We start from the raw sequence: 24,829 nt of genomic DNA, 5'->3' as shown, positions 1-24,829 counted from the left end.
GGGGGACGTGTAGATGGTTCCTTCAAATGATGAATTCAATCCGACCGTGTGATCAGCGTGTAGATGAGTCAAGAAGTGGTCAAATTTCTAGAAATAATAGCATTTGGTATATAAATAACCTAACAACAGTAGTTTTAGAATAATTTTGAAGTTATTTTCTACAATATACATTAAATCCTTCAACATTGATGAGCTAGGAGCTATTTTTATTTCAGAGATCTTATTTTTTTAACTAAACTCAGATCTATGATTATATCATTTTCATAATCAAAATGTAAACATTGTTTACTCTACAAAGACTGGAATTTTGAAATTAGTAAACAGATTTAAAATACTGTATGAACAAGTTGAGCTAAAACTACTTACCTACCGTAGGCCTAAGTGTGTCAGTTTATTCAAACTAACAGAAACACAGAGAAAATTATTGAAACAATGCATGGAATTTTTCAATGGAATCATAAAAACTTCATCAAACAAAGTTTGATTGCAAAGCTTTAAATGAAAATGGCTCTTAAACCATTAAAAATTGAAAAGCTAAACATGCATAGCTTATGCACAGTTATAAGATTAATAAATTACAGGAGTGATAACATCAAAAGAAAGCCTACCGGTAATTAACACATTCCATGCGGTTGCGCGAAGGCCAGCTGCGCTGCGTGAACAGCTAATGCGCTGCGTAGATGAATGTGCGAAAATGTTTAAATTTAGTTTCATCCAAATGAGAGGCATATTGGCATACCTATACTGTCTCCAGTCGTTGTGGACATAATTTTACAAGAACCCAACAGATAGCAGCACTAAACAATACTGCCAACCGGCCCTCAGTATCGCCAAATAGAGACAAAAAGCAGGGGTAAAGTAACCGGATACACAAAAAAAACCGCAAAAAGCAGTCGAGCACAATTTTGAGGTTAGGTTCCTTTCACAATACTACAGTACATTCATTATCATTATTCTATTGCATGTCATTAGATCCATGCCTGAACCCTCACACTACAATTAATTTCTAACAATCCCTACCACACAAATTATACCAGATTGAAGTATACTGACACAAAAAGCGGCAAGCAAAACATCTCACAGCAGTGGCTAACCTCACATTGGGACAATAGTTTGTATGCGGCGCATTGACGAGTATACTCGTCGCGCGCCACTGGAAAGCGCAAGCGGAGACGAGATTACTCATCATGGCAGTGAACATGTTAAAAGCCAAAAGCAGGATTTATACAAGGTTAACCAGCTAACTTTGTGAAACTAAATTTTAATAACTTCTTGATCAGCATTGTACCACAGAAAATATACTACTATAACCCAGAATGCCAACCGCATGGTAAAAATCATTAAGTGTTTTGAGAGAGCTTTGCCTGTCAATTCGTAGGCAGCGCCACCAGCGTTGCTATGCTGAGTGCATGGCAACGATGGTGGCGCTGCCTACGGATTGACAGGCAAAGCTCTCTCAAAACACTTAGTGGTTTTTACCATGCGGTTGGCATTCTGGGTTATAGTAGTATGTTTTCTGTGATTGTACATGTGTTATTAAATTTACGGAAGTAAATAAAAGAAAGTCTTATAACACTTAAAAGTGTTTTAAGACACTTATTTTAACGTCTTATGTTTGTTTTACTTACTTTCACTAAATTGAAAACCAACTTAGGCTTACCTTTTCTGGTGACGACACCCAGTAGTCAACACAAATTGATGTCCCACTTATAATGTGTCCGTTACTATCTTTAAGGTTCCTGTCAAAATATATAAAATTGTTATGAAAAATATCTATATCTAAATAAATATTATAATTTCTTAAGTGGTTTTTTTGCTGGTAGGGTATAACTTCCTTATTTCTTCACCAATTTTCATAAATTAACGAAGTGTAACTTTAAAGCTCTTTTAAAGCCGGGTTTTCCTAAACGCGGAAGCGGAGAGCGGAGAGAGGAACGCGGAGAGCGGACTCCACTTGTCTTAGGTAATTTAGTGTTGGTTACTGTTTTCCTAGAAGCGGAGCGGAACACCATGTTAATCCCTTTTCTGCTCTCCGCTTCCGCGCCTAGGAAAACCCAGCTTTACCCACTCCAAGTGGAAAATATACAAATCACTCATTTTCCAATAAACGATCTATTATATCATTCTGTAAGTAATTTAGACTTAAAATGTTTATTTACGTTACCTATTTGATCAGTTGGAATATGTGAATTAAATTAATCAAAACAAGGAAATATTTACTTCTCAAATCTGATTTTTTTTTTACTTCATCTATGACGACCAACATGCTTAGTCTGTGCTTTCTAGGATAAATAACCCCAGGGATGAAATCACATTACAGTATTCACTTTAAAGAAGTCTAAACAAGAACAAAGTCTCAAAAGTAAGTACCGCATGTCCCCGCATGGATTCTTTAGCTTTTATATTATTCTTTATTAACGAAATAGCCTTCATTTTGACATGCCTACCAACCATTCTATTTACATTTAATAATTCCATTTTCAAACATCACCTCTTATGTTTTCTTGATTAGGCCTACAGGTATTCAATAAATGGTAAATGTTGTGTCGAATATGCTACAACAGGAAACGGTTTAGGACCTATATCAGTTTTATTCGGTTCTTTACTAAGTAATGTAGAACGCTCTGTTGAATCCATAAGAGTTTTTGAACTCATTAATCCCTTTACGTTTGTCACCTCATAAACCTCATGTAGATGAAATGTTAGAATTCAACTACATATAACCATATATTTTCAGAAAGATCTTTTATTTCCTATTGTACAGAATCATTTTATTTTCTGTTGATGCATTCTATAATTTCCTACGTGACAAAAATTTGGTCGTTTTTAAAAAAGGAAAATATGTAGGGCCTATGTAGCCTAGAATTTATTTTTTTACCTATAATTTTATTTTTATGAGTATTTAAAAAACATTGATATTTCTGCGTAGGGAATCATATTTTACACAACCTTTATGTTTAGATAAAATGTGTAAAAAAATTATTTTGTGGTTTTCTTGTGAGTTGCTTTTGAAATTTCTAATTTGAATAATTCAAAAATGTGCAAACCTTTTGCTACTACGCCTACTGTACCTACTAATAATTTTTTCTTAGCAATGCAAAAAAAACTATGTTTATATTATTGTAGGCCTATTCTATATTCATTACTGAAACAGAAAATATATATACTGTATGTGTGTGTACTTATATTCACAAATAAATGTTCTGTGGCTTAATATATGGTACAACTACAAAAGGGCCAAAATATACCCGCCACTGGTGAATAAAATGACCGCCAGATATGGGGTTAAGTTATGTTTACCCTAGGGCTTCATGGTAGCATTGTTGATAATCGTAAGAAACTCCAAAGTTATGAAACTCCACTGTGAGGTCAATTTACTGAGTAGTTCCAGCTGATTTTACTGAGCCCTTTTTGTAAACAACAACTTTCTTGTCTACAAATGGACCAGAAACTTGCTGCTTAGACTTAAAAACTGTGTAGTGCAGCAAAATATTAAAAATCATGTACGGTAAGTTAGGCCTATGTTAAACACTTACCCCATATTCTGATGTTTATGTATTAATATCCATCTGCAATAATCTATATCTTGTCATAAAACCACAGTTAGACGTACATATGGACTTAGGGCTTCATATGGATCCAGTAAGTTACCTGAAATATATTTTTTAGCATAACTTAAGCTGATAGTATTTTTTTTCTTAGGGCTAAGTTATGATAGTTTAATAATAATTAGATAGGCTATAATGTTTTGATTTTACAAGTTTGTATATTTTGATGGAATCTGAAAGGTATGGGGTTAGGATTGGTTAAGTTATGCCTAGTTTTAGGTTATACAAACGAAGATCATTCCATTCTAAGTTAAGTAGGTAGCCTAACTTACTGAAAAGTAAAGTCTTGGGCATAACTTTACACTTGCCAACATCGATTGTTTTCAGCAATCATTTTTGAAATTATTATTTATTGTGTTTCACCCACTATTTCAATTGTGAAAAAACAGTCTGGAGGTAACGTAATGATTAATAAGTAAGTTCAATATCCTAAAATAAAAACTTTACCTACCTTCCTAATCTAACCGAAATTCAACACTGTATACAGTTAAAATCTGCATAAAACCCGACCTACCTTCCCGACATGCCCAAATAACTTAAGAGCTGATTACCTTGGTCTGAAAACGAATCGATTCCATTGCGCATGAAGTCAAGTATTAACTTAAACAGCTGTTAGTTTTACCTATCCACAGTTCACATACGGTCCCTTTCAGACTACCATATTACCATTCGTACCACTCAATGAACTTTAGATACCGGTACGTACTTTTTATCTTCGTTTTACATACACTTAGTCTCTGAGTCTTTCCGACAAAAACTGATTGGTATTTTCGGATTCAGCGTGCAAAAAACTGTAAGTTAAGTAGACATATCAAAATTACAACCATTGTAAATTAGCTATTTTATACGGAATAATTGCCAAATAAACAATTTGATAAGTTATGACCAACTGAAAGTTTTTCTTATGTAAGTTATTTTTTTGTTAGTCGAATGCTCGTTTTCAGCGATTTCAGAGCTCTGCGTTAAATTAAATATCTCGAACATTAAAATAAAAACCTATCCCTTCAGAAAGATCTAAGCTTTATTAATATCGTAATATAGTTATACACTTAAAACTAAATTTATAGGTCTAATTACCTGTTAAAATTTAACGCAACGATGTTACGAAAACTGATTTTTAACAATTTCTTTTTACAAGGCAATTGACTAGGCCTATGTGTTTGTTATTTTTTATCTGATACGGTAGTTATAGTTATGTACTCCAAATTCTCAAAGTTTTAAGTTGTGGACTTGCATAGGGTTTTAAATACAAATTTTCAAAATTTTAAAAATTTTATGCTTAATATCTCTGTTGGCGGGGGAGCAAGCTGGTCTAGTGGTTAGAGCGCGGGACTTCGGTGCCTGAGGTCCCGGGTTCAAATCCTGCCAAATCACCAATGGATTTATCTAAGTGATAATGCCGCAACCCCTAGGTCTATTCTGAAGTAGAATGTGAAAAACAATCCGACCGGGATCGTGCCTAGGGTCCTCTCTAGGACAAAAAAAAGAGAGTATTATCCTGTAATAATTTTATTTTGTGGACTCAACTGGTTTTAAAGTTTATGAAACATTGAAAAGTAGGCTACTCAAATTTAAGCTTTATACGTACCGGTATAATAGCTTAGGAAGCATAATATTTTATTATAGCCTAATACACTACCAATGTATTTTTTTAATAATGTTATGTAGGCCTAATGTTATTAATAATAGATTTTAAGCATTTTGATGTTTTAAAACACTCTAGGCTACTTTGTTGTCTGCCACAGGTACAAATGTGAGACCTAGGCCTATATATTTAGTTTTAAGTGAATAGCTACCATAAGGTTTAGACCTTTTTGATAAGATTGGTTTTTATTTTAATGTTCTAGGATTAGTAGAATTAGATACATTTAATTTAACTTAAGAGCACTGAAATCCCTGAAAACGGGCATTCGACTAACAAACAAATGGCCACCATTAAGTAGAAAATAAAATAATTGTATTTTTGTACTTCTAATGATATGTTACTTTACTTTCAAGTATAAAAATGTGAAAAAAATTAAAAATCTTGAAGCAACCAATTAATTTATTTCTGGACCACTTTATATGGATTGACCCGCCACGGATATGGATTTGGCCGCTTGATATGGTATGTACCAAGCATAGCCTAAGTTAATGGGCCTAGGCTTACCATAGCCTACTTACAAGTCATTGTGGCATAAAATTTAGGCCACATGCCTACTCCACTGACAGTACAGTAGTTCCAAGGCGTAGGCTATAAGGGATAAAGCCTTGCGGTCCTAAGTTTTATACACTTTTTTTGTACAACTCCAATAGAAACGGGTAGGTAACTTACACTTCCGTATCTGTTGTCAAAAACAACCGAATGAAAAATTATTCGATACAGCCTATCAATTATTTAATTCGATATATCGTTAACCTAACTAACCAAACGATATATCGAATGAAGTAATCGATATAAGTTATCTTATCGCTATTTTCATTAGGTTGGTTTTTCACAACAGATACAGAAGTCTACCCATAGAAACTCCTGGGGGTTCTAATGGAATAGGTGTGTTACCAAATTCAGACTAGGCCTAAGTTATAGTGCAAGAAGTAAGTTTAGGCTTACAGGTTCATTTAGTTCCCAACATATCCACAAATGCATTTGTTTATAAGTTAGCATTAGGCCTACTCTCTTTCAAAATGGATTCATACTAACATGACGATAAAAACAACTAAGTACTTAGCCTATATAAACACTAAGTCATACCTATGAGCAGCAAAATTTTGAAGGCTAATGTGGCTATGACATTTTGGCTATGACATTAATGTGACTATGACATTGTGGCTATGACATTTAGCTATGACATGCTAGAACATTTTGTTCAAAAAATAGGCTACACTTACCGGTACGAAAAGCATTGCTAACATAGGCTAATGATGTCACGTCGGTTCCAAAAGATATAGGCCTATTACCAGACTAAATGGCTATGTTAGACTTATACTAATAACAAAATAACAGCATTATCACTATCCTTTCTTTAACAAAGCTATCAAACAAATAATATTAATTCGATTTCAAATCAAATTAGCAGACGCAGACAGATTAAACAATTTGATTTGACTGACAGCAGATTTTGGAGTTGAATAACTTCTTCTTCTTCTTCTTCTAGTTTGCTTTAATAAAGCTGACTTGGTTTAGCTACCATGTAGCCACACTATTTCATCAATACAATTTTCCCGGGCTTTTTCGAAATAATACCATGATGCTAGTTAGGAAATGATTTTTGTTTTTCCAATATAGCTTAAAGTTGGTGTTAAATGTCTTGTTTAATGATTTAAAGTTCAAGTTTCATAATAAAAATCTCAAAGTTGGATTCACGTTTCTTTTAAACATTTTAGTAATGGTGGCCATAGCTTGAAATTTGTTTCCATTTAAAGCTCTTGGACAGTTGGTAGTCATTTCCAATTTTCTTATTTTTAGAAGCTTTCTTTATTTTTGCGTAAAAGCACTGTCTCCCAGTGTTGCCACTTTTAGGGTAATTACCCTTTTTTAGGGTAATTTACTAGTCTTAGGGTAATGGTAGATTTAGGGTAATTTAAGGATTAAACAAAAAGTTAGCATAACAATGGAAAATTTAACTAAAAACATGAAAATAAACTTCAAAATTTGGCAAAAAACGTTCATTACCTACATATTATAGCCAAACCGGCATATGCGATTCAACCACAACCGCGATGCGATTCAACCACAACCGCGGTTTAAAAATCGATTGTTATGATGCATTTTTTTCATAATAAGTTAATTATTATTTAGTTAGAATTATCTGTTTTAGATTGTATTCAATTCTATAACACGTTATAATAAAATATGACATATTGTTCATTACTTCTTGATTTTTAATTATGTGATTAAATTGAATTAAACTAGGATTATTTTACAAATTGTGTCAAAAAATTACTGCCAAGTATAGATTAAAGCTTTGTGTTACCGTACTGTATTTTAAAGATATGATTGTCCAAAAACAGTAGTAGGCTAATGGGTCGACACAGTAAGAAAATATGATAATTCTTGATTCGATATTTTTTGTATAAACGATAGAGCTGAATATCGACATTGGGGAAAAAATGAAAAGTTTCAACACAGGAAAATTAACTTTGAAATGCTTATACAAAGATATATTTATTTTAAATATGATATAAATTAAATAGGCCTAATCACAATGATACTCACAAAAATAAACAAATACAAAGCTAGCCATTTGAAATAATGCACATTGATAAGTACAATATAATATTGTCTGTACAAAATACAGTTATAGGAACTTGTCAATCTGTTCTGAAGAGAATTTACAAACTGGGACCAGCATAGTTTACAAAACAATTAAACATAATTTGTGCTTTGTTTAACAATTTGGCTTTCTGTTTTAAATTGTTTGTACTATCCAAATAAATAACTTAGAGGATTTTATTTGATTAAAAAATCATATGAAACCAACAGTGTTAACAATAACACACTTAATCTTGTTAAATCTTGTTAATCTGAATACCTTTGCAACTTTCTTTGAATCTTTCAATACAGGCACTGATTTTAGGTCTCGGAAATGTTCAATGCACTTTCTGCATTTATTTTATTATTTTGTTTCATGTAAGATAGTAAAATGTATACAGTCATTATATCCGTTTTAATCCCATATTTATTTATTACAACTACTTATTCTTCATTACAGGTAAAATTTTTGAAGTTTTTTCAGGATCTTATGTTATGATGATCCGCATGGAATTTTAAGATTATTACAAATCAACTGTGATAAACTTAACCTAAAAAAATTTGATCTGTCAATAGTTATATCTGTCAAAAAAATATGGTTTGATAAATTCATGTAATATTAATAAATAATAATTTATTATTATTTATTATAATTCATTGGATAATTCATTGGATATAATTAAAAAACAACGCTTAAAACACTTTTTACAATAATCTGCCTCATAATAGTAATAGTAATAAAAACATGCTTCTTTATGTATAATCATGTTTAAAATTAGTTTTATACAGACAATTAATTGAGTGTTCATAAAATATTTTAAAATATGTTATTACTCTCTACAGTACAACACAGCCATTGACTTTTTAAAGTTTGACTTTAGTCATGCAAGAAGTTGTTTGTTTGATGAATAAAAACACAACATAGGATTATTATAATATTATCTATCTAGTAAAGAAATGATTTCCCCTCCCCTTTTAAACAGACAACTACATGCAAAATATTCATCACCACATTAAATGTTATTAAGATATTATCAACTAATATGGAAAATCACTGGGTGATCCTGATAACTACTAGTGATACTGATTACTATTTTGTAAATATATTACAAAATACAACTTCAAGATAAAAGCTAACTCTATTCACTGTCCTACCTTAATTTATTTATTTATCTTATAATCAATTACTTGATGAGAATTGTATTTTAAGAAAAGAAAACGCGAAGGAAATATTTGGTCCCAATTATTATACAATTAATTAATATTTACAAAAAACAAAACAATAAACCATAGGACCCAATCTATATAAATAAAAATAGAGTAAAAAATATAAATGTTAAGATTAATTTAATTTAATTTCTTTCTTTATTGTCAGTAAAATCAAAAGTAGATTTGTTACATTAGCGATTTAATAGCTAAGCAAATACTATTCATTTAGCTTTTGTTAAAACATTTAAAACATAGGATACAATTAATATCCTCTTTTGGCAATCCCTGACTCCATGCAAAATCACATATATGTCTGTATAACTTACAAAAAAAGTAAATTAAAGGTAAAACTAAACAAAAATAATCCAAGTCTATGGACATATGATTGAAAATATTACAATTGATAAGAGTAACAAATATTTTAACCAAGATCGGTGGGTGAAATCAATCAAAACTGCTTCGACGTAGCAAGCTGATTTGAAGCAAATATCTTTTATATCCTGAAAAACAACAAACCATTAGGATTAGATTCAACACAACCTGACGCTCAACTCTTGGATAGGAAGTAGTTGATCCATTCAAACAAGCATTCAACTAATATATTTTAGAACCATAACATTTTGCATACACTTTTAATAATAATACATACAAATCTTGCAGACAGATTCTCGTTCCTAATCTAATTTATAGGATAGTCTTGGTACATATTTAATAATTTTGGAACCAAGATACAACAGTTTCTATTCAAGTAATATCTTACACTGACCATTACACGTAAATTACAATTACACACAGGGTGTCTACAACATTCTGGATAAAAAATTCATGGACGATTTCCGCACATTTAAGGACACTTTGTCAATGCTGTTACCAAATATATTTTTCTGATTTTAACCGTTTTAATTTTGTTCTTCACTGTAGTTTTAACAAAGGAAATAGAAAGTAATAACAGACAAAAGTTAAGTTTCAAAACAGAAATGTATCGAAGTGAGACAAAAATTTACTTAGGTACAGCTTTATAAGGTAACAGAAATACAATGATTGTCTCCCGCAGTAGCGACAAAATCCTGAATATCTCCCATAGTCGTGTGGTCATCGTCATCGTCTCCCGCGGTCACCGAGTTCACATCGTCATCCATGATTGCAGCAATGTCCTGATTATCTCCTACAGCGGTCATCATCGTCTCCCGCGGCCGCGAAAACGTTATCATCATCATCTACGATTCCAGCCAAATCCTGAATATCTCAGGCAGTCGTTATCGGAAACATTATTGACGTCATTGCTGTTCCCGGCAAAAGTGTGATAATATTACACAACTGCCGTGGGTACTTACTAAACTATGTAAGGACCTAAGTCTGATATTTGAGGACAATTCCTGTATGGCCAGCCCAAAATCAAGAACAATTCTCGATAGGGATGAACGAAATTGGATTTTTGACCAAGACAAGACAGGTTTTTTTAGTTATCATAAGGCCCATTCTACAAGAGCGTGAAAACCGAGACGGAATTCCTGCGTGAACGCGAACAATCTTTGTACAAATTACACGTGGCGGGATCTTTGCCGCTTGGAGCCCGCGTGAAACCCGCCGGGCCATTCAACACGAGGCAGTTCTGACGGGGGTTGAACTTAGCCAGCTCGGATGTATGGCTGGGGTTATCGAACTCCAGCTACTGGAACTGCTTAGGAAAGAAGAGGTGATGGTGGACACTTCCAACAGCCTCACCAAGGGGAAATGAAGTCATAAGAGATGAAGTTATAAGGAATGAAACTAGTTGTCATACCAAAAACTGTGGTTATATAAGGTAATCATTTTATTTTATAAATAATTTGAATGCATTTGACAACAGTTTTAAGGTAAAACAGAACTTTGAATCTGATATACGCTGGTTAAATAAATACTAAATTTATTTATTATAGCTCGGTGATTCATACACACTGACAATAATTTTGATTATCACTACCATCAAAATTGTGAACGATAGTTACATGACGGATATTTCCAACCCTGTCACGATGGTGAGCTTACCACTAGTATGGAGGAGGTTGCTGTGAGTAAGGATTCTGTGGCTGGTTCGACATCTGTCTGTGCAACGCCATCAGTCCCGGCTGTTGTTGGCTTTGCTGTTGTTGCTGATGTTGTTGTTGTTGTTGCTGTTGTTGCTGCTGTTGCTGCTGCTGCATCAACAACTGCCTCATTCTATGTTGCTGCTGCTGTTGTTGAGTCATTTGCTGTCAAGTAAGAGTTAAATCACAATCAAGCACATTAGACAAGATAATGTGGTAATGATCTATAAATTAAAATTAAAGGTCATTAGAGAAAACATGGGTTCACCCAAATCTTTAAAATTTGCATGAAAGTAAAAATCAGTTTATTATATTTTAAGAATTTGTTCTTTATTTGTTGCAATTCTTGAGGAAATGTCTTGAGGAAATACCCTTAAACGAAAGGTAAAATGTGATTAAGTTATGTGTGCTTTGGATTTTTTAAATTTCCATAATGTACAAACGTTTTCAATTTGATTTAGAGATTAAAAAGTAGAATTAATATTTGATTGATACGCCGCTCAACAAACTACTTAACCATGATAAATCCACCAAGTGAGGTTGAATTTTGGTGGTTTTTGTATCATTCATTGACTTTCATTTCTTTTTGTACGTATATATGGAAATAGTTCTCTTTAACAAAACAATATCAACTTGAAGAATTTTAAAATGAATTCCTGCTTGGAAATGCAGCTCTCAAATATACTACAACAGTTCTCCAGTTGAATTTTAGACAGTTCTATTAAAAAGTCTACAAAATAAAAAATAAAAAAAAAACTTTGAAATACTCAGTTAAAGCACTAGTTGGGAATAAAAAGACTGCTATTAAAGCAACAATTCAGATTCTGCATAAGAGGTGGTTAGGTTACATATTACGGAATTATTCCAAACATATTACAAGTTGGACATACAGTTACAATTTGATCACTCACTTGAGGGAACTGCTGTTGCTGAGGTCGCTGGTAGGGAGGAGTATTCTGGGTTTGACTTAGCGGTCCACCCATAGAGTTCATCGTCACGTTAGGCGCCTGAGGAGCAAAGATTAGAAAATATTATTTAAATTTTAAGCAATAAAAATTGAAGCTCAATAAAGTAAAAGATGTGCGAGCCTGAACAGTTTCAATCAAGACGAGCTTATGCCAATCATTTAGAAAAAAGCCAATCATGGAGAATTCACCATAATTGTTGCCTGCAATTGTGGCAACATTGAGAACATCTCCCGCGATCACAAAATCATCAGCACTTTCAACAGATATCGTGGCATAAATCTGGATTATCAATCTCACAATTTACACAGACGCTTTCTGGGATTGTTATTAATTTGTGAGAAAAAAATCTGGGCTGGAAATTGAATTTTTGACTTTGTTCTTGATCACCCGACCATGTACACTAGCCCCGGTTAAAAACAGACAGCTCGCACACCTCTACAAGAAACCAGTTTCTGATGTGGCATATTTTCCAGGGAACTGATATTTTGTAGCAAGATATGATATAAGGCAGAATGGCTGAGGATTTTTGTTCGAACAGCAGGCTTATCTGACTGCAAAGTGCATACTGGCACAAGAAACAACACAGAAACTACACAGAGTTTCCAACTTTAGAAACTCTTATGTTAGGAAGTAAAATATCTTCTCTTAAAGAAAGAATGATATCTACCATAAGACATTTTTCATCTCAATCCAAGCCTTCCTTGGTTGAAAGCGAACTAATCTTAGTTTTCCGTGTGGAGAAAGCTTTGTGTTTCTTGTATTGGAACCTTTTCCATAAGGTAAACCTGCATTCCTAACCAAAATCCTCCAATTTCCAACTAAAAGATAGACAGTTGAGAAGTACCTGCAGGTAAGGTGGGCGAATGTTGCGTTGTTGCTGGTAGTCTTGCCTCATGCCAAACTGAGTGTTTTGCTGCGTGAACATAGCCCCGGCTTGCTGCGGTTGCTGACTCATCATATGCTGCGTACTAGGCTGCATCTGCGGCTGCTGGCCATACCCAGGCCCACCAGGACCATACCCTGGTCCCATACCTCCACTCATACCTAGCAGAACAAAACAATACTTTTGTATTGTAGTTTATTTTATATTTGAAACCATTTAAAAAGTAAATCATTTTCATCCCTCAAAGCATTCTCAACTTAAAAGACAAATTCACAAACCTAAAGACGTTAAAGATGGTTTCCAACCCTAAAAACGTGGCTATTTCCAATTCTAAATTCGTATTCCCAATCCTAAAGATGTGTTCCCAACCCTAAAAACATATTCTTCAACCTAGACGTATTTAAAACCCTACAGTAGTATTCCCAAATCTAAAGATGTGCTTACAACCGTACAACAGCAATCCCAAAGATGTTGTATTCCCAACGATTAAATTTAAGAGGAAAAGTACTGTATGACAAACATCAATAAATTGTTTATCAACTCAAGTAAGTTACTATACAGGCTTTTATATTAAGCTTGATTGGAAAGTGGTGAGTCAGTAGCTCAGTTGGTGGAATGACATGTTCTGGTGTTGTCTCTCAAAATTTACCACTACAGTTCCATTATTCTACTATACTAGCTCACCCCTTGCTTTACTTGATCTGTTGAACAAACAGGCCAAAGTGGAGAGGAAACCTCTATATTTTATTACAGTACTTGGGTTTAAATGAACTCTTTTCGACAAAAGCCCAAGTTTAATGACCAAGATGATGTCTAGGTTGGTAACTGAGCGAAATTCAAGAATACATTTTCAATTTGTGTGATGAACTATATTTTTTGTAATACCGCACCCTTCATTTTAGCGAATTTCCCATATAGGGAATATTAGCGAATTTCCCATATAGGGAATAAGCTATTACCGTAGTACTCATGGTAAGACCTGGACGCGGGACCGATTTTTTTTTTCGTTTTGAGGTCCCTAGAGGCCTAAAACACCATCCGTTCAAATTCATATATATATATATATATATATTTATATATTTATATATTTATATATATATATATATATATATGTGTCCGTCAGCACGATAACTCGAGCAAAAATGATCCGATTTTGATGAAATTTGGTACAAACGTGTAAACATACGTTTATTCGAACGAGTTCGCGATCCAGCATGATCGGACCATGGGAACGGGGGTTTACGGGGGGTTTTAGGGGGTAAAAATAGATTTTTCCCATTTTTGACCCAAAAAACATAAAATTTTGCAATTTCTTTCCAAACCATTTTGTAGAGCTTAAAAAAACAAATAATTTAGTATATTGAAGCGTTGTTATGCGCCTAATGGTTATGGAGAAAATTCCAAAAAATTGTAAATTTAAAATTCCCATGTTATTCTTATGGAGAATAAGTAAACTGTTGTAGTTTGCTTGTTTGTGAACATATTTTGATCAAATTTGGAAAATGTTTTTATTTCTTACTAACTATTCACATTTTACAAAAAAAAAAAACAGTTTTACCCTCCCTGATGCAGCAAACCTAAGTACTTGTTAAACTAATTCTATTTAAATCAAGAATAAATGTTATATAAGTAGACATTTCAGTGTAAATCCAATCAGTCAAATGGAAATTCGCTTAGTCTGCAGGTTTGCTGCGGCGGGGGTATTATCTTTGCAATATGTAAATTTTGTACATTGTTAACCTTAATAAAACAGCTCCCAAAATAGTTTCCTTCTCGTTCAGCTGTTATAAACAAACAGATACTGAAAACAGCGGTTTTTGCAGTTACCTTGCTGCTGCATGGCTGGGTAGATCTGAGGAGCTGATTGTTGCTGATACATCCCTGACACAGCCTGCTGGGGCTGCTCTACATGCATCTGTTGTCTGTAACACCATCATCATCCTTGTCATCAACATGAACAAATATACTAAGACTGAGCAAACTTTTAGCCTTAATAATCTGCATATAAAGTTCTTTGCTCGATTGTCCGTTAATGTCCATACTCATATCCTAGATCTCAAATACTTGAAAAATAGCTTGTCACAGGAGCTAACCAATAAAGCTTTTTACTCCACAACAGGGTTTAAAATTAAAAATGATTCCTCCAATTTATGGAAATAATAGTTGATTTCAAAAATAGCCTGTTTCTTAATTTTGTATAACATTTGTATCTATTATGTTTCTGGTTGTTATTTATTTCTAAATCTATGCCATTTTTTTTTTTTTTTTCTTAAAGAGGTTGGCGGCCTCTTTTAACCTTGCATTTGCCCGTCCACATAGACTAAGCGCCCGTGCGTGGATCGTTAACAGCAAAGCAAGGAGTGAGCCGGTACAGTACAAAGGTGAACTGTACTGATAAAATGTTATCGGCAGTGACCAGGATCCGAACCCACGACATCGCTGCCTTGGGGCCGAAGTCCGCGACGCTACCGACTCACTAGTGGTGGACATTATTTCGTTTGGTGTTGTCTATTATCTATTATTAATATCTATACAACCAGGGCCGGATTTAAGCATAGACGACATAGATGCCTAGGGGCCCGCATCACAACTTTAATTAACAATTCATTCCGGTATGTTTTTTCCTTCGTGATGGCATTATTAATGTTATTCTTAGGTTGTCGGTTACTCATCACTAAAATAAATTAATCACAATTTACTAAAAAATGTCAAGGTATATTTCAAGTTTACATCAAAACTCATCTTCAGCCTCTAGTAACAACATATCAAGACTTGATATGTTGTTACTAGAGGCTGAAGATGAGTTTTTATGTAAACTTGAAATATACCTCGACATTTTTTAGTAAATTGTGATTCATTTATTTTAGTGATGAGTAACCGACAACCTAAGAATAACTTGATCACAGGAAACATATATCTAGCTACTTAAAATTATTAAAACCCATACAGCCACTGTTAAGTTATGGCTAGGAAAAAAATAGGTCACTAATTTATAATATTGAAAAAAAAACACAGAGCGAACCCCATTCCCACACATTCCTGCCCCACTACACCTCACATACATAATTTTACAAGACCATCTTAGATACTAAATATTGAATTGTTTTTTTTTCATGTTCACTTATTATTACCGCTGAATGAACTGTGTGCGCTGCATGTTTGAGAAGGCAGGCATGCCAGGCTGGGGTTGTGGCCCTTGGCTCATGTATTGCTGAGCCACGGGTTGACGCAAGGCTCGATGTTGCAGCATCGTGTTGAGTGCGTTCTTGGCGGTCGGTCCTACAGGCTGTCTCTCGAACCTCGGACCAACTGAAACTTATCACATGACTCGGTTAGTACCCACAGAGTGAAAAAAACAATGCCTGTTTAATAAAGGGTTGAATAAAATCAAACCAAAATTTCTTTATACTATACAAGATGTTAACCTGGTTGCCAAAGTAACCCTTAGTCATCTGAGTGAGGACCAGTTTTGACCCACTTAAGGTGTCATTGACAAGCCATTCCTTGTTGTTGCTCCTAGTAGGTTGTTAGAAAGTCTTCAAAACATAAAAGAAAACAAACACATACACACATTTTTACTGATTACTATTTACTGCTGCGGGTTCAGGGTGTATGGTAGCTAATTATGCTGTGCCGTATTTAATTAAGTTGTATGACCATGCAGTGTTTTTTGTACAAGTTTATGTGTGGTTCTACCTTGCGGAGGAAGCTGCTGGGAGTAGTAGGGCCCCTGGGTCTGTTGCTGAGGCGGGGGCCCAGGTTGTTGAGGAGCTCCATAGTTGCCCCACTGAGGCCCCGGGCCCGGGGGCCCTGGCTGGCAGGGGTACATGCTGCCCTGAGGTGTTGTGGCAGTGCCTCCAGAGTACTGCATCGTACCTTGTGACCCTGGGGCTGAGTAGACATTCTGACAACAGAAAACACAAGTACAACCCATCAAAATCAGAGAATGCCATAAGTAACTAAAAAATTCAAAATTAGCTATAGTGTGAAATCTGAGGTCTGTTACAATGTTTCTGAGACCTTCTTAAAAAAAAAAAACTATGCTGTAAACACAGCAATAAGGTATACAGCAAACCATTCACATTAAGCAATGTAGAGAGGTAATAAATTACTCAATGGATCACCCCTCAGATATAATGTTTATTTATAGTCAAAATATACCAATTACACACATGACATACATTACATTTCTACTGAGACTTACCACAAGATAACAATTTCTACAATTGACTGGGACGGTGGTGTCGTCCTGTAATCCAGCTACTAGGAGGTCACGAATTGTGGATATTTATAGGTATGCATTGTGGATACGGTACTCCCTGGTGTGCATTAACATCCGCACTAGTGAGTACTATAACTATCTGCAGGACTATTCTGATAAGTAGACCAATTCGTTAATACCAAGGCAAAAATGTGGTTTGGATTCCACTATAAACTGAAGGCCCATAGTTGCCATTAGCTGTATGGGCTATTGCTATTAATTAACAGCTGTGTTTTACAAATATGTCTGCCTTAGTCACCAACAAGACTAGACGATCGCGCCACTCATCCTACACTCATCCTTCACTCATATTTTGGTTAAAATACGCACATAGTGGCATTCCCATCTTAAATAACTGATACTTGATACAGTCTTGTGTTCTATTTTCTTAGGTCCAATTTTGTTTGTAACTTGAGTGATTTTGTCTTTAACAGACAATGTAATTTTACAAAGCTACTTTGAAAATGTCAAAATAAACACACTTAGAAAGAGTTCCATGCAGCTAACTACACAAGAAGCTCAAAACCCAATTAATTTATTTCACCACTACCAAGGGGCTTCAGGGAGAGAAAAGTAGTATAATCATTCATTATTGGTTTAATTATTCACCATCCTACTTCCTTCTATAGTAGCCCCCTGTGTAGTGGCAAAATATCAAATTAATTGTCTTATAAACCTTTGTGCTGTCAACTGCCTGGAACTCTTTACATGGTTAAGTCGAATGCATTCCTTTTTCCCAAATGTATTCCTAAGCCATTAAGAGTAAGCTATTAGTTAGACTATAAAAGGTATACAATTACCTGTCGCACAGTTGTATCAGTAGTTATTCTTGTGCAAGATCTAAAGATGAGGATTTAGTCCTCGAAACGCGTCATCCATAAAGATTACATAGGATCACTCTGGCAGCACTCCTACAATAATCCTACACCTTTTATAGTTTGCATCGTAGATTCAGAGACAAATATGAAGTATTAGTTAAGAGTTTAACACACCTGTACATGCTGCATGGGTGCAGGCTGCATGTGTCCGGGAGGCGTAGGCTTGGCTTGTTTCCTCTTGCGCTGAGTTGCCCCAGTCTTGGCACCCCGCTTGCCCCCGCCACCTCGAGGACTCTGCTCCACGCTGTTGGGCGTGTCCGGTGCCCCCACCATGCCTCCTGCCATCCCCGCCTTCATCTGACCGCAGTACACACATCCACACTTCACATCAGGTCAGACACTGTTCTGTTGCCAACCGCACGCACGAGCAATACGACAACAGAGAGGAAAACTACCTACGTGCCGAGCTTGTCCACCGAACTGATAACTTGACAATGGTCATATTCAGATTGTAGGTTCATAATATTTTAAAGTAGGGAAGAACGGGTTACCTAAATTTAAGAAAATTTTCAATGATATATTTTTGATCTTCAAACACAATTACAAATGATTCACGATTTTCTAGGAACAGGATTTATTTTAAATGTCACGAGTAACAATGTAAGATGTTTGGAGGACATCTCCTGCGTCATGATATAGCGGGAGAAGATTATGATGTCACCGTGATTGCACAGATGAAGTCATGATGACATAGAACAGTGTGATAAAGATTGAAAATTGGCTTTATTTGTTGTTACTTTCATATTGAAGAATGTTTTCTCAAGATTATTAAACACAAGTTAAGTTTCCCCAGTGGCATGAGAAGTAAAATTTCGTCTCTTTTACGACCCAAAAATAAGAAAGGAAATCAAAATCTTGTCTTGTCCTGTTCCAGAGTAAAAGATCAATCTATCGATAATAATACAAATAATAATTATAATAATAACAAAGCAATTTAATAATACTGTAACAATATTATATATTTAAAAAGAAATGACTAGACAGTATATTCTTCTTCATCCTTCCTCAACGAGAACAAACAATCAATTTCTGAAGAATGTGATTCGTGTTTATTTGTACTTTACTTGCAAATAATTTTGTCGGTAAAATAAATATGCTGTTCAACCTACCCACCACAAAATATTGAATACTTGGCCAATAATCTTTACCCACGAATGTTATTAAATTATAAAGCTCAACTTGGAGAAACTCGGCACAAACTAAAAATATAAATAAATTAAAATAAATATAACAAACATAATATTGTAAGTTTAAATTGATTTATAATTTGTACATTTAGTTTGCTATATATTAGCTTCGAGCTTTCATTGATAAGTTCAACAAATCCTCATTAACATGGACTCCATTGATTTAGACAACACCCCCAAAGCAGAACAACGAGCGACGCTGCGACATTGTCGCGGACACAAAACGCCGAGAAACGCGGGCCTGCGGACACATTTACGGAGTCATAACGAAGATCGCGCCGTGGCCGCGATTATTGGACCGACGATCGCACCGTGACCGCGAGTCATAACGACGATCGCACCGTGACCGTGGAGTCATACCGACGATAACCCCGTGACCGCGGAGTCATACCGACGATCGCGCCGTGACCGCAGAGTCCTACCGACGATCGCGCCGTGACCGCGGAGTCATACTGACGATCATGCCGTGATGGCGGAGTCATGCTGACGATCGAGCCGTGACCGCGAGTCATTCCGACGATCGCAACGTGACCGCAAGTCATACCGACGATCGCGCCGTGACCGCGGAGTCATACTGACGATCATGCCGTGATGGCGGAGTCATGCTGACGATCGAGCCGTGACCGCGAGTCATACCGACGATCGCGCCGTGACCGCGAGTCATGACGACGATCGCACCGTGACCGTGGAGTCATACCGACGATAACCCCGTGACCGCGGAGTCATACCGACGATCGCGCCGTGACCGTGGAGTCATACCGACGATAACCCCGTGACCGCGGAGTTCTACCGTCGATCGCGCCGTGACCGCGGAGTCATACTGACGATCATGCCGTGATGGCGGAGTCATGCTGACGATCATGCCGTGATGGCGGAGTCATGCTGACGATCGAGCCGTGACCGCGAGTCATACCGACGATCATGCCGTGACCGCGAGTCATGACGACGATCGCACCGTGACCTTGGAGTCACAAGTTTCTATAGGTACCTGTAAATTGTTACCCATTTTTTGGTTTTTATAGATCAGTGCCACAAATGGTAAAAAATTGATTTCGTATGTCTTTTTTGGTAACTGCAATACAGTACTTTTTTTATGCACAGAATAAAATCCTGTCCCATCCCATCCCGAAAATCGGGAAGGAAATAAAAATCCCGTCCCGTCCCGTCCCGAACTAAAATTTCAATCCCGTCCATCCCTAGTGTGTTTATATAAAGAAACTATAGTACATTTAAAGTTTTACTTCTGAAGACCTTGTTAACACTTGTTAAGGTATGTGTATATATATATATATACGTATTTAAAAAAAAGTAAATTTAAATAACCTGATTATGTCTACCCCTTAATAGTTTTTTAGTTTTATGTTTTAAAAGTAGGCTATACAAAGTTATTGAAATTTACTTATTTTATTTAACTATATTACTAGTAGCCCTAAAGAGTGAATATATATATATATATATATACCGGTATATAAGTCATTATTTAGCTTTTTAGTTTTAGCGCTTGCGGACACATTTTGAGGTTTTCACAGGCCGTTGCAGACACGTAGGAACCATTCTGCTTTGGGGGACAACACTATTCAAGTTTATTTCTGTAAATCAATTTTTCAAAAAGATGTTTAACTACAAATTATGCTCTTTCTCCTAGTTCCGACCTTTTTTCATATCAAATTGATTATTATATTTTATCATGAATTTCAGTCAACCAACTGAATTGGATCACCCAAATCAACCAGAAGGTTTAAGGTTCATCTCAATTTAATCAATCTTTGTCCACCCGTATTTTCCTAGGCCAAATTTCTTGTTAAAACTTGCAATCGGACAAATCAATGAGCTTTAACCTGGTTCCACGACAAATAAATAACCACATCACATTTACTACGTCCGTATGGTATGTTTAAGTGTTTTAAAACAAGTTCATAGATTCCATTGTGATTATCTGGTCAATTTTCAAAAGCAACAATTTTGGTCTCATTAACTTGTGAACGACACAGTATCATTTCTGTAACTCAATTGCTGTGTACACATACGAAAATGAATCCAATAATATAAAAATAAATAAATAAACAATATGATAAATAAAGGAGTTGTAGGGTAGAGTCATGCTACTCCGGTTATGTCCGGGACTCACAGGTTTGTCCGGAGGCGGGTCCAGGTCTTCTGGGGGGAGAGGCAAGGGTTCCAGGAAGTATGAAGAAGACTTGACTAGTGAGTGAGTGTGGTAGCGCAACAGTCTGTGGTTCTCCTCATACCTGAAACAACAGTTAAAGTTTATTATAATTGCACAGATTGTAAATTCTGTTGTCTATTTTCATTCGGGTTTTCATTGTTATTATAATATGAACACATTTAGGAAACTTTACAGAACAACAGTAATATAATTTGAAACCATCATGGCTTTATTATCATGAATTTTAATTTATTTTCATTCAATTTTGTAAATCACATTAAATTGATTTTGATTTTTTTATTGTTGTATCACACACTTTTCATGATTTAAGAACACATGTGAAAAAAATATTTTTTCTGCAGTTTTAAGTGTCAACTATCTAAATGTCGGTTATCCAAAACATTAATTATCCAAACCCAAGATTTTTTGTGATTGTATTTTGTTTGTAATTTATTCACACAAAATCAAAATTTTAATTTTCCTATACCCTTCACCAAGTTAAGTTTTACATTTAAGATTTTATTTTTCTAAGCTTAGCTTTGCTGTTTTACTTTGCAAACAATTTTGATTATTTAATTCCTGTTCAATCTCAGTAAATTAAGATAATCGTCACTCTATCTTTGGTGGTTACAACAGATCAAAGGTTTGTTTAAAACAAAAATTACAGACCAAGTTTCTAAACAGGTTTACAACAAAATAAATGTAAACTTGCCAGAGAGGTTTACGCTCGATCCTGACAGCTCCGAACCATGACCAGGACAATGGCGCAGGGTTCTTGTGTCCTTCCAATAGATCCCACGGCGGAACTCTCTGCTTCTCTGATACTTGCAGGCCCTGGATATGTGTTAAAGTCAGTGGTCAGTTACAGAATCACCTCTTTGAATAACTATAAGTGTCATCTGCCCGTAAGTGTTTACTTTTTGAGGCCAGGATTGACGTCCCATCTATGTCAACCATAATAGGATTAAAATCTGCGTACGCAATTGCCAGACGAGTCAATGGTAGCTTATTTAATATAGGTATATTCTGTACATTTTTGTAATTTTTTCTTTTTTTCTCTAGGTCTAGCCCGCAAGTATTTTTCACATTTACTGAAGGCTAGTGTTATAGAGAGGACTGTGGCATTATCACTTGGATAAAACCCATTAATGACTGACGGGACTTAAACTTGGGACCTCGCACTAGACCAGCTCGCTCCTCTACATGTTCCGTTAATAGATACAAAAAAATCAAAACATATAGCATTGCATACATACATAATCTATCATTAACACGTCTGGCAACTACATAAGTTGATTATCATCTTATTATTGAATATTAAGCGTATCAAGGCTATTCAATGTGAAAATATATGCACCAGCTGTAACCATTTTAATGAAAAATAACATTAACATTGCTGAATGAGCCACTCACAAAGTGTGCTATAGTTTATAATTCTATGTTTCCCTTAGTTTACATAAAAAAGCCAAATTAACCACCTTTTTATCAAATCTTTTCAAAAAATGTATTAAAACTAAATTAAATGATATTGTGATAGTTGACAAAATATCACATAAAAAGACATAAAAGATGTTTGGTTTATTTTAATAAGTTATTCTTTCAGATTTGCTACCTACTCAGATATCCTTTGATAATCAATCAATCAATCAAAATATCTTTATTTCATAATATGCAAACATATAGTTACATGAAATAGAGTCATGGGAACTAAAACTAAGTGAGTAGGTTATTCAAAAAATACATAAGGTTAAATTACATTCAAAATTATTAAGAGAAAGAGTCAAAATCAAAAGAGTCAAGAACAAAACTCCCCGATAGAAAAGAAAGCTGATTGAATTATAAATGTTTTGCCAAGTGTCATCTTGGTATCATCTTACACAAAGAAAATGTCGTTCAAAGTATAGTAGTCACATTGAAAACTACATTGCAGCTTACCAGTAAGTAATCTAAATTTTCGTTTAATGGTGTTTGATCTCCTCCTGAGAGTATTCAGGGTCAAAAAACCTTCTTGACCCGTCATTGCGAGTAGGAGAAATGAACTTTCCACAATAGCAGTGAACACTGATGATTCAACTTGAATTACCTGTGAAGCTGGGCCATACAATAATAAACACAATGACATTGTAGACTCACAGTTATCTTGTCAGTGCAGTCGAAGGCTATCTTGTTGCCCTTCATGTCAGTGAGCAGGCCGTGTGGAGAACAGGCGATCACCTCACACACCTGCTTGGGCAGTGGCAACAGCTGACGTAGATGTTGTATGGACGGCGACGACTTGTCACCCACCTCCTGGCATCACAATACAAAACATGACAACTTCACACAATTGAGTGAAGTGTTCTCAAACCATTATATTTCAAAGGAAATTCTTGTGGACAAATAGGAATCTTTTAAAAAGAGATAGCGTACAGCTAGCTTACTTGAAAAAAGTCCAGGGGCTAATCTACTAAAAAAGGGTAATAGAACACAGTACTGATATTTCACCCAAATGTAGGACTTGAGAAAGCATTTATCTTTAATCTACTCCCTGAAAAAGTGACTATATTAGTACAACATCAAATTGGTGCCATCCTAAGGCTGTACAAAAAGGCTGCACTGTTACTGCAGTTATCTTCCGCTGAATCCTGTCAGTGTTCAGAACACGAAACAGTAAAAAAAATTGAACACACAAATATAAAAACACAGTTTCTTAAAATTAACTGATTTAGTCTGTCACAAACCTGGCAAAACTTTACTCTATACGATCACATAAGTCAAATGGACTTATAGTGCAGAAAGTTCTCCAATATGTTTTCCCGTTAGGTGGACCTTCAGTTTCATGTGGGTTTAAAACTACCAGATCATCCAGACATCACCACATAGCCAAAATCTATTTAAACAGAAAATATTCCTAAGGCCCATGACAGCAGGTAGACACCCTAACCACTTGACTAGTTGCTCTCCTTTTATACATAATGAGATTGCAATATTCATAGTTGATTACTGTAATCACTAATATTAAAGCCAAACAATCCAGTGACCTATACTGCATCAGAGCTATTGAGGTTACCTTTTTGAGTTTGCGCATGAGGTTCTGGTAATGTCTCCTGTTCTCCTCGCCCTTGTCAGACTGAGAGTCGGACACCAGCGTGGAGTGGATGAGAGTGGCCAACATGTCTATCACAGTGCTAAACAACTCCCTGAACACACATACAAGCATTGTCAACTCGAGTGCTAGTGCTGTGGGTAATGGGTAAAACACCCTGGTGCCGACAAAACATCAAAAGACACAAGTTGTGATTATCTCAATCCAACAGGCAAGAAAATAAAACATTGTATCCCAATTCATTTGCAGTAGAACATTCACACAAATTACATTTTCTTATCGATAT

General features: G+C 35.3%; 1 protein-coding gene and 1 long non-coding RNA gene across 3 annotated transcripts in view; both read right to left on the bottom strand.

Moving 5' to 3' along the window:
• Nucleotide 1: 1 nt before the first annotated feature.
• Nucleotides 2–6,678, bottom strand: LOC128982524 (uncharacterized). The gene is made up of 4 exons (XR_008489681.1): nucleotides 6,477–6,678; nucleotides 3,537–3,651; nucleotides 1,661–1,739; nucleotides 2–87 (listed from the first exon to the last, which is right to left on the bottom strand). It is a non-coding gene; the product is annotated as an uncharacterized LOC128982524 (long non-coding RNA).
• Nucleotides 6,679–8,538: 1,860 nt separating this feature from the next.
• Nucleotides 8,539–24,829, bottom strand: part of LOC128982526 (mediator of RNA polymerase II transcription subunit 12-like) — a 48,786-nt gene continuing 32,495 nt past the window's right edge. The window contains exons 34-45 of one of the 2 annotated variants that reach the window (XM_054401483.1): nucleotides 24,508–24,637; nucleotides 23,592–23,747; nucleotides 22,171–22,292; nucleotides 21,420–21,540; nucleotides 18,219–18,425; nucleotides 16,662–16,869; nucleotides 16,097–16,280; nucleotides 14,793–14,887; nucleotides 12,927–13,126; nucleotides 12,026–12,121; nucleotides 11,077–11,279; nucleotides 8,539–9,548 (exon numbers count right to left, since the gene is read on the bottom strand). In XM_054401483.1, the coding sequence (XP_054257458.1) occupies nucleotides 11,079–11,279; nucleotides 12,026–12,121; nucleotides 12,927–13,126; nucleotides 14,793–14,887; nucleotides 16,097–16,280; nucleotides 16,662–16,869; nucleotides 18,219–18,425; nucleotides 21,420–21,540; nucleotides 22,171–22,292; nucleotides 23,592–23,747; nucleotides 24,508–24,637 (1,720 nt within the window). In that variant the 3' untranslated portion in view covers nucleotides 8,539–9,548; nucleotides 11,077–11,078. The remainder of the gene's footprint in view (nucleotides 9,549–11,076; nucleotides 11,280–12,025; nucleotides 12,122–12,926; nucleotides 13,127–14,792; nucleotides 14,888–16,096; nucleotides 16,281–16,661; nucleotides 16,870–18,218; nucleotides 18,426–21,419; nucleotides 21,541–22,170; nucleotides 22,293–23,591; nucleotides 23,748–24,507; nucleotides 24,638–24,829) is intronic. The other variant, XM_054401484.1, reaches the window with a different exon arrangement.

Source organism: Macrosteles quadrilineatus, unplaced genomic scaffold (genome assembly GCF_028750875.1).
Source record: "Macrosteles quadrilineatus isolate MER2022 unplaced genomic scaffold, UCM_ALF_1.0 Scaffold_447__1_contigs__length_65970, whole genome shotgun sequence".
Lineage (NCBI taxonomy): Eukaryota > Metazoa > Arthropoda > Insecta > Hemiptera > Cicadellidae > Macrosteles > Macrosteles quadrilineatus.
This window is presented reverse-complemented; position numbering and strand designations above follow the sequence as displayed.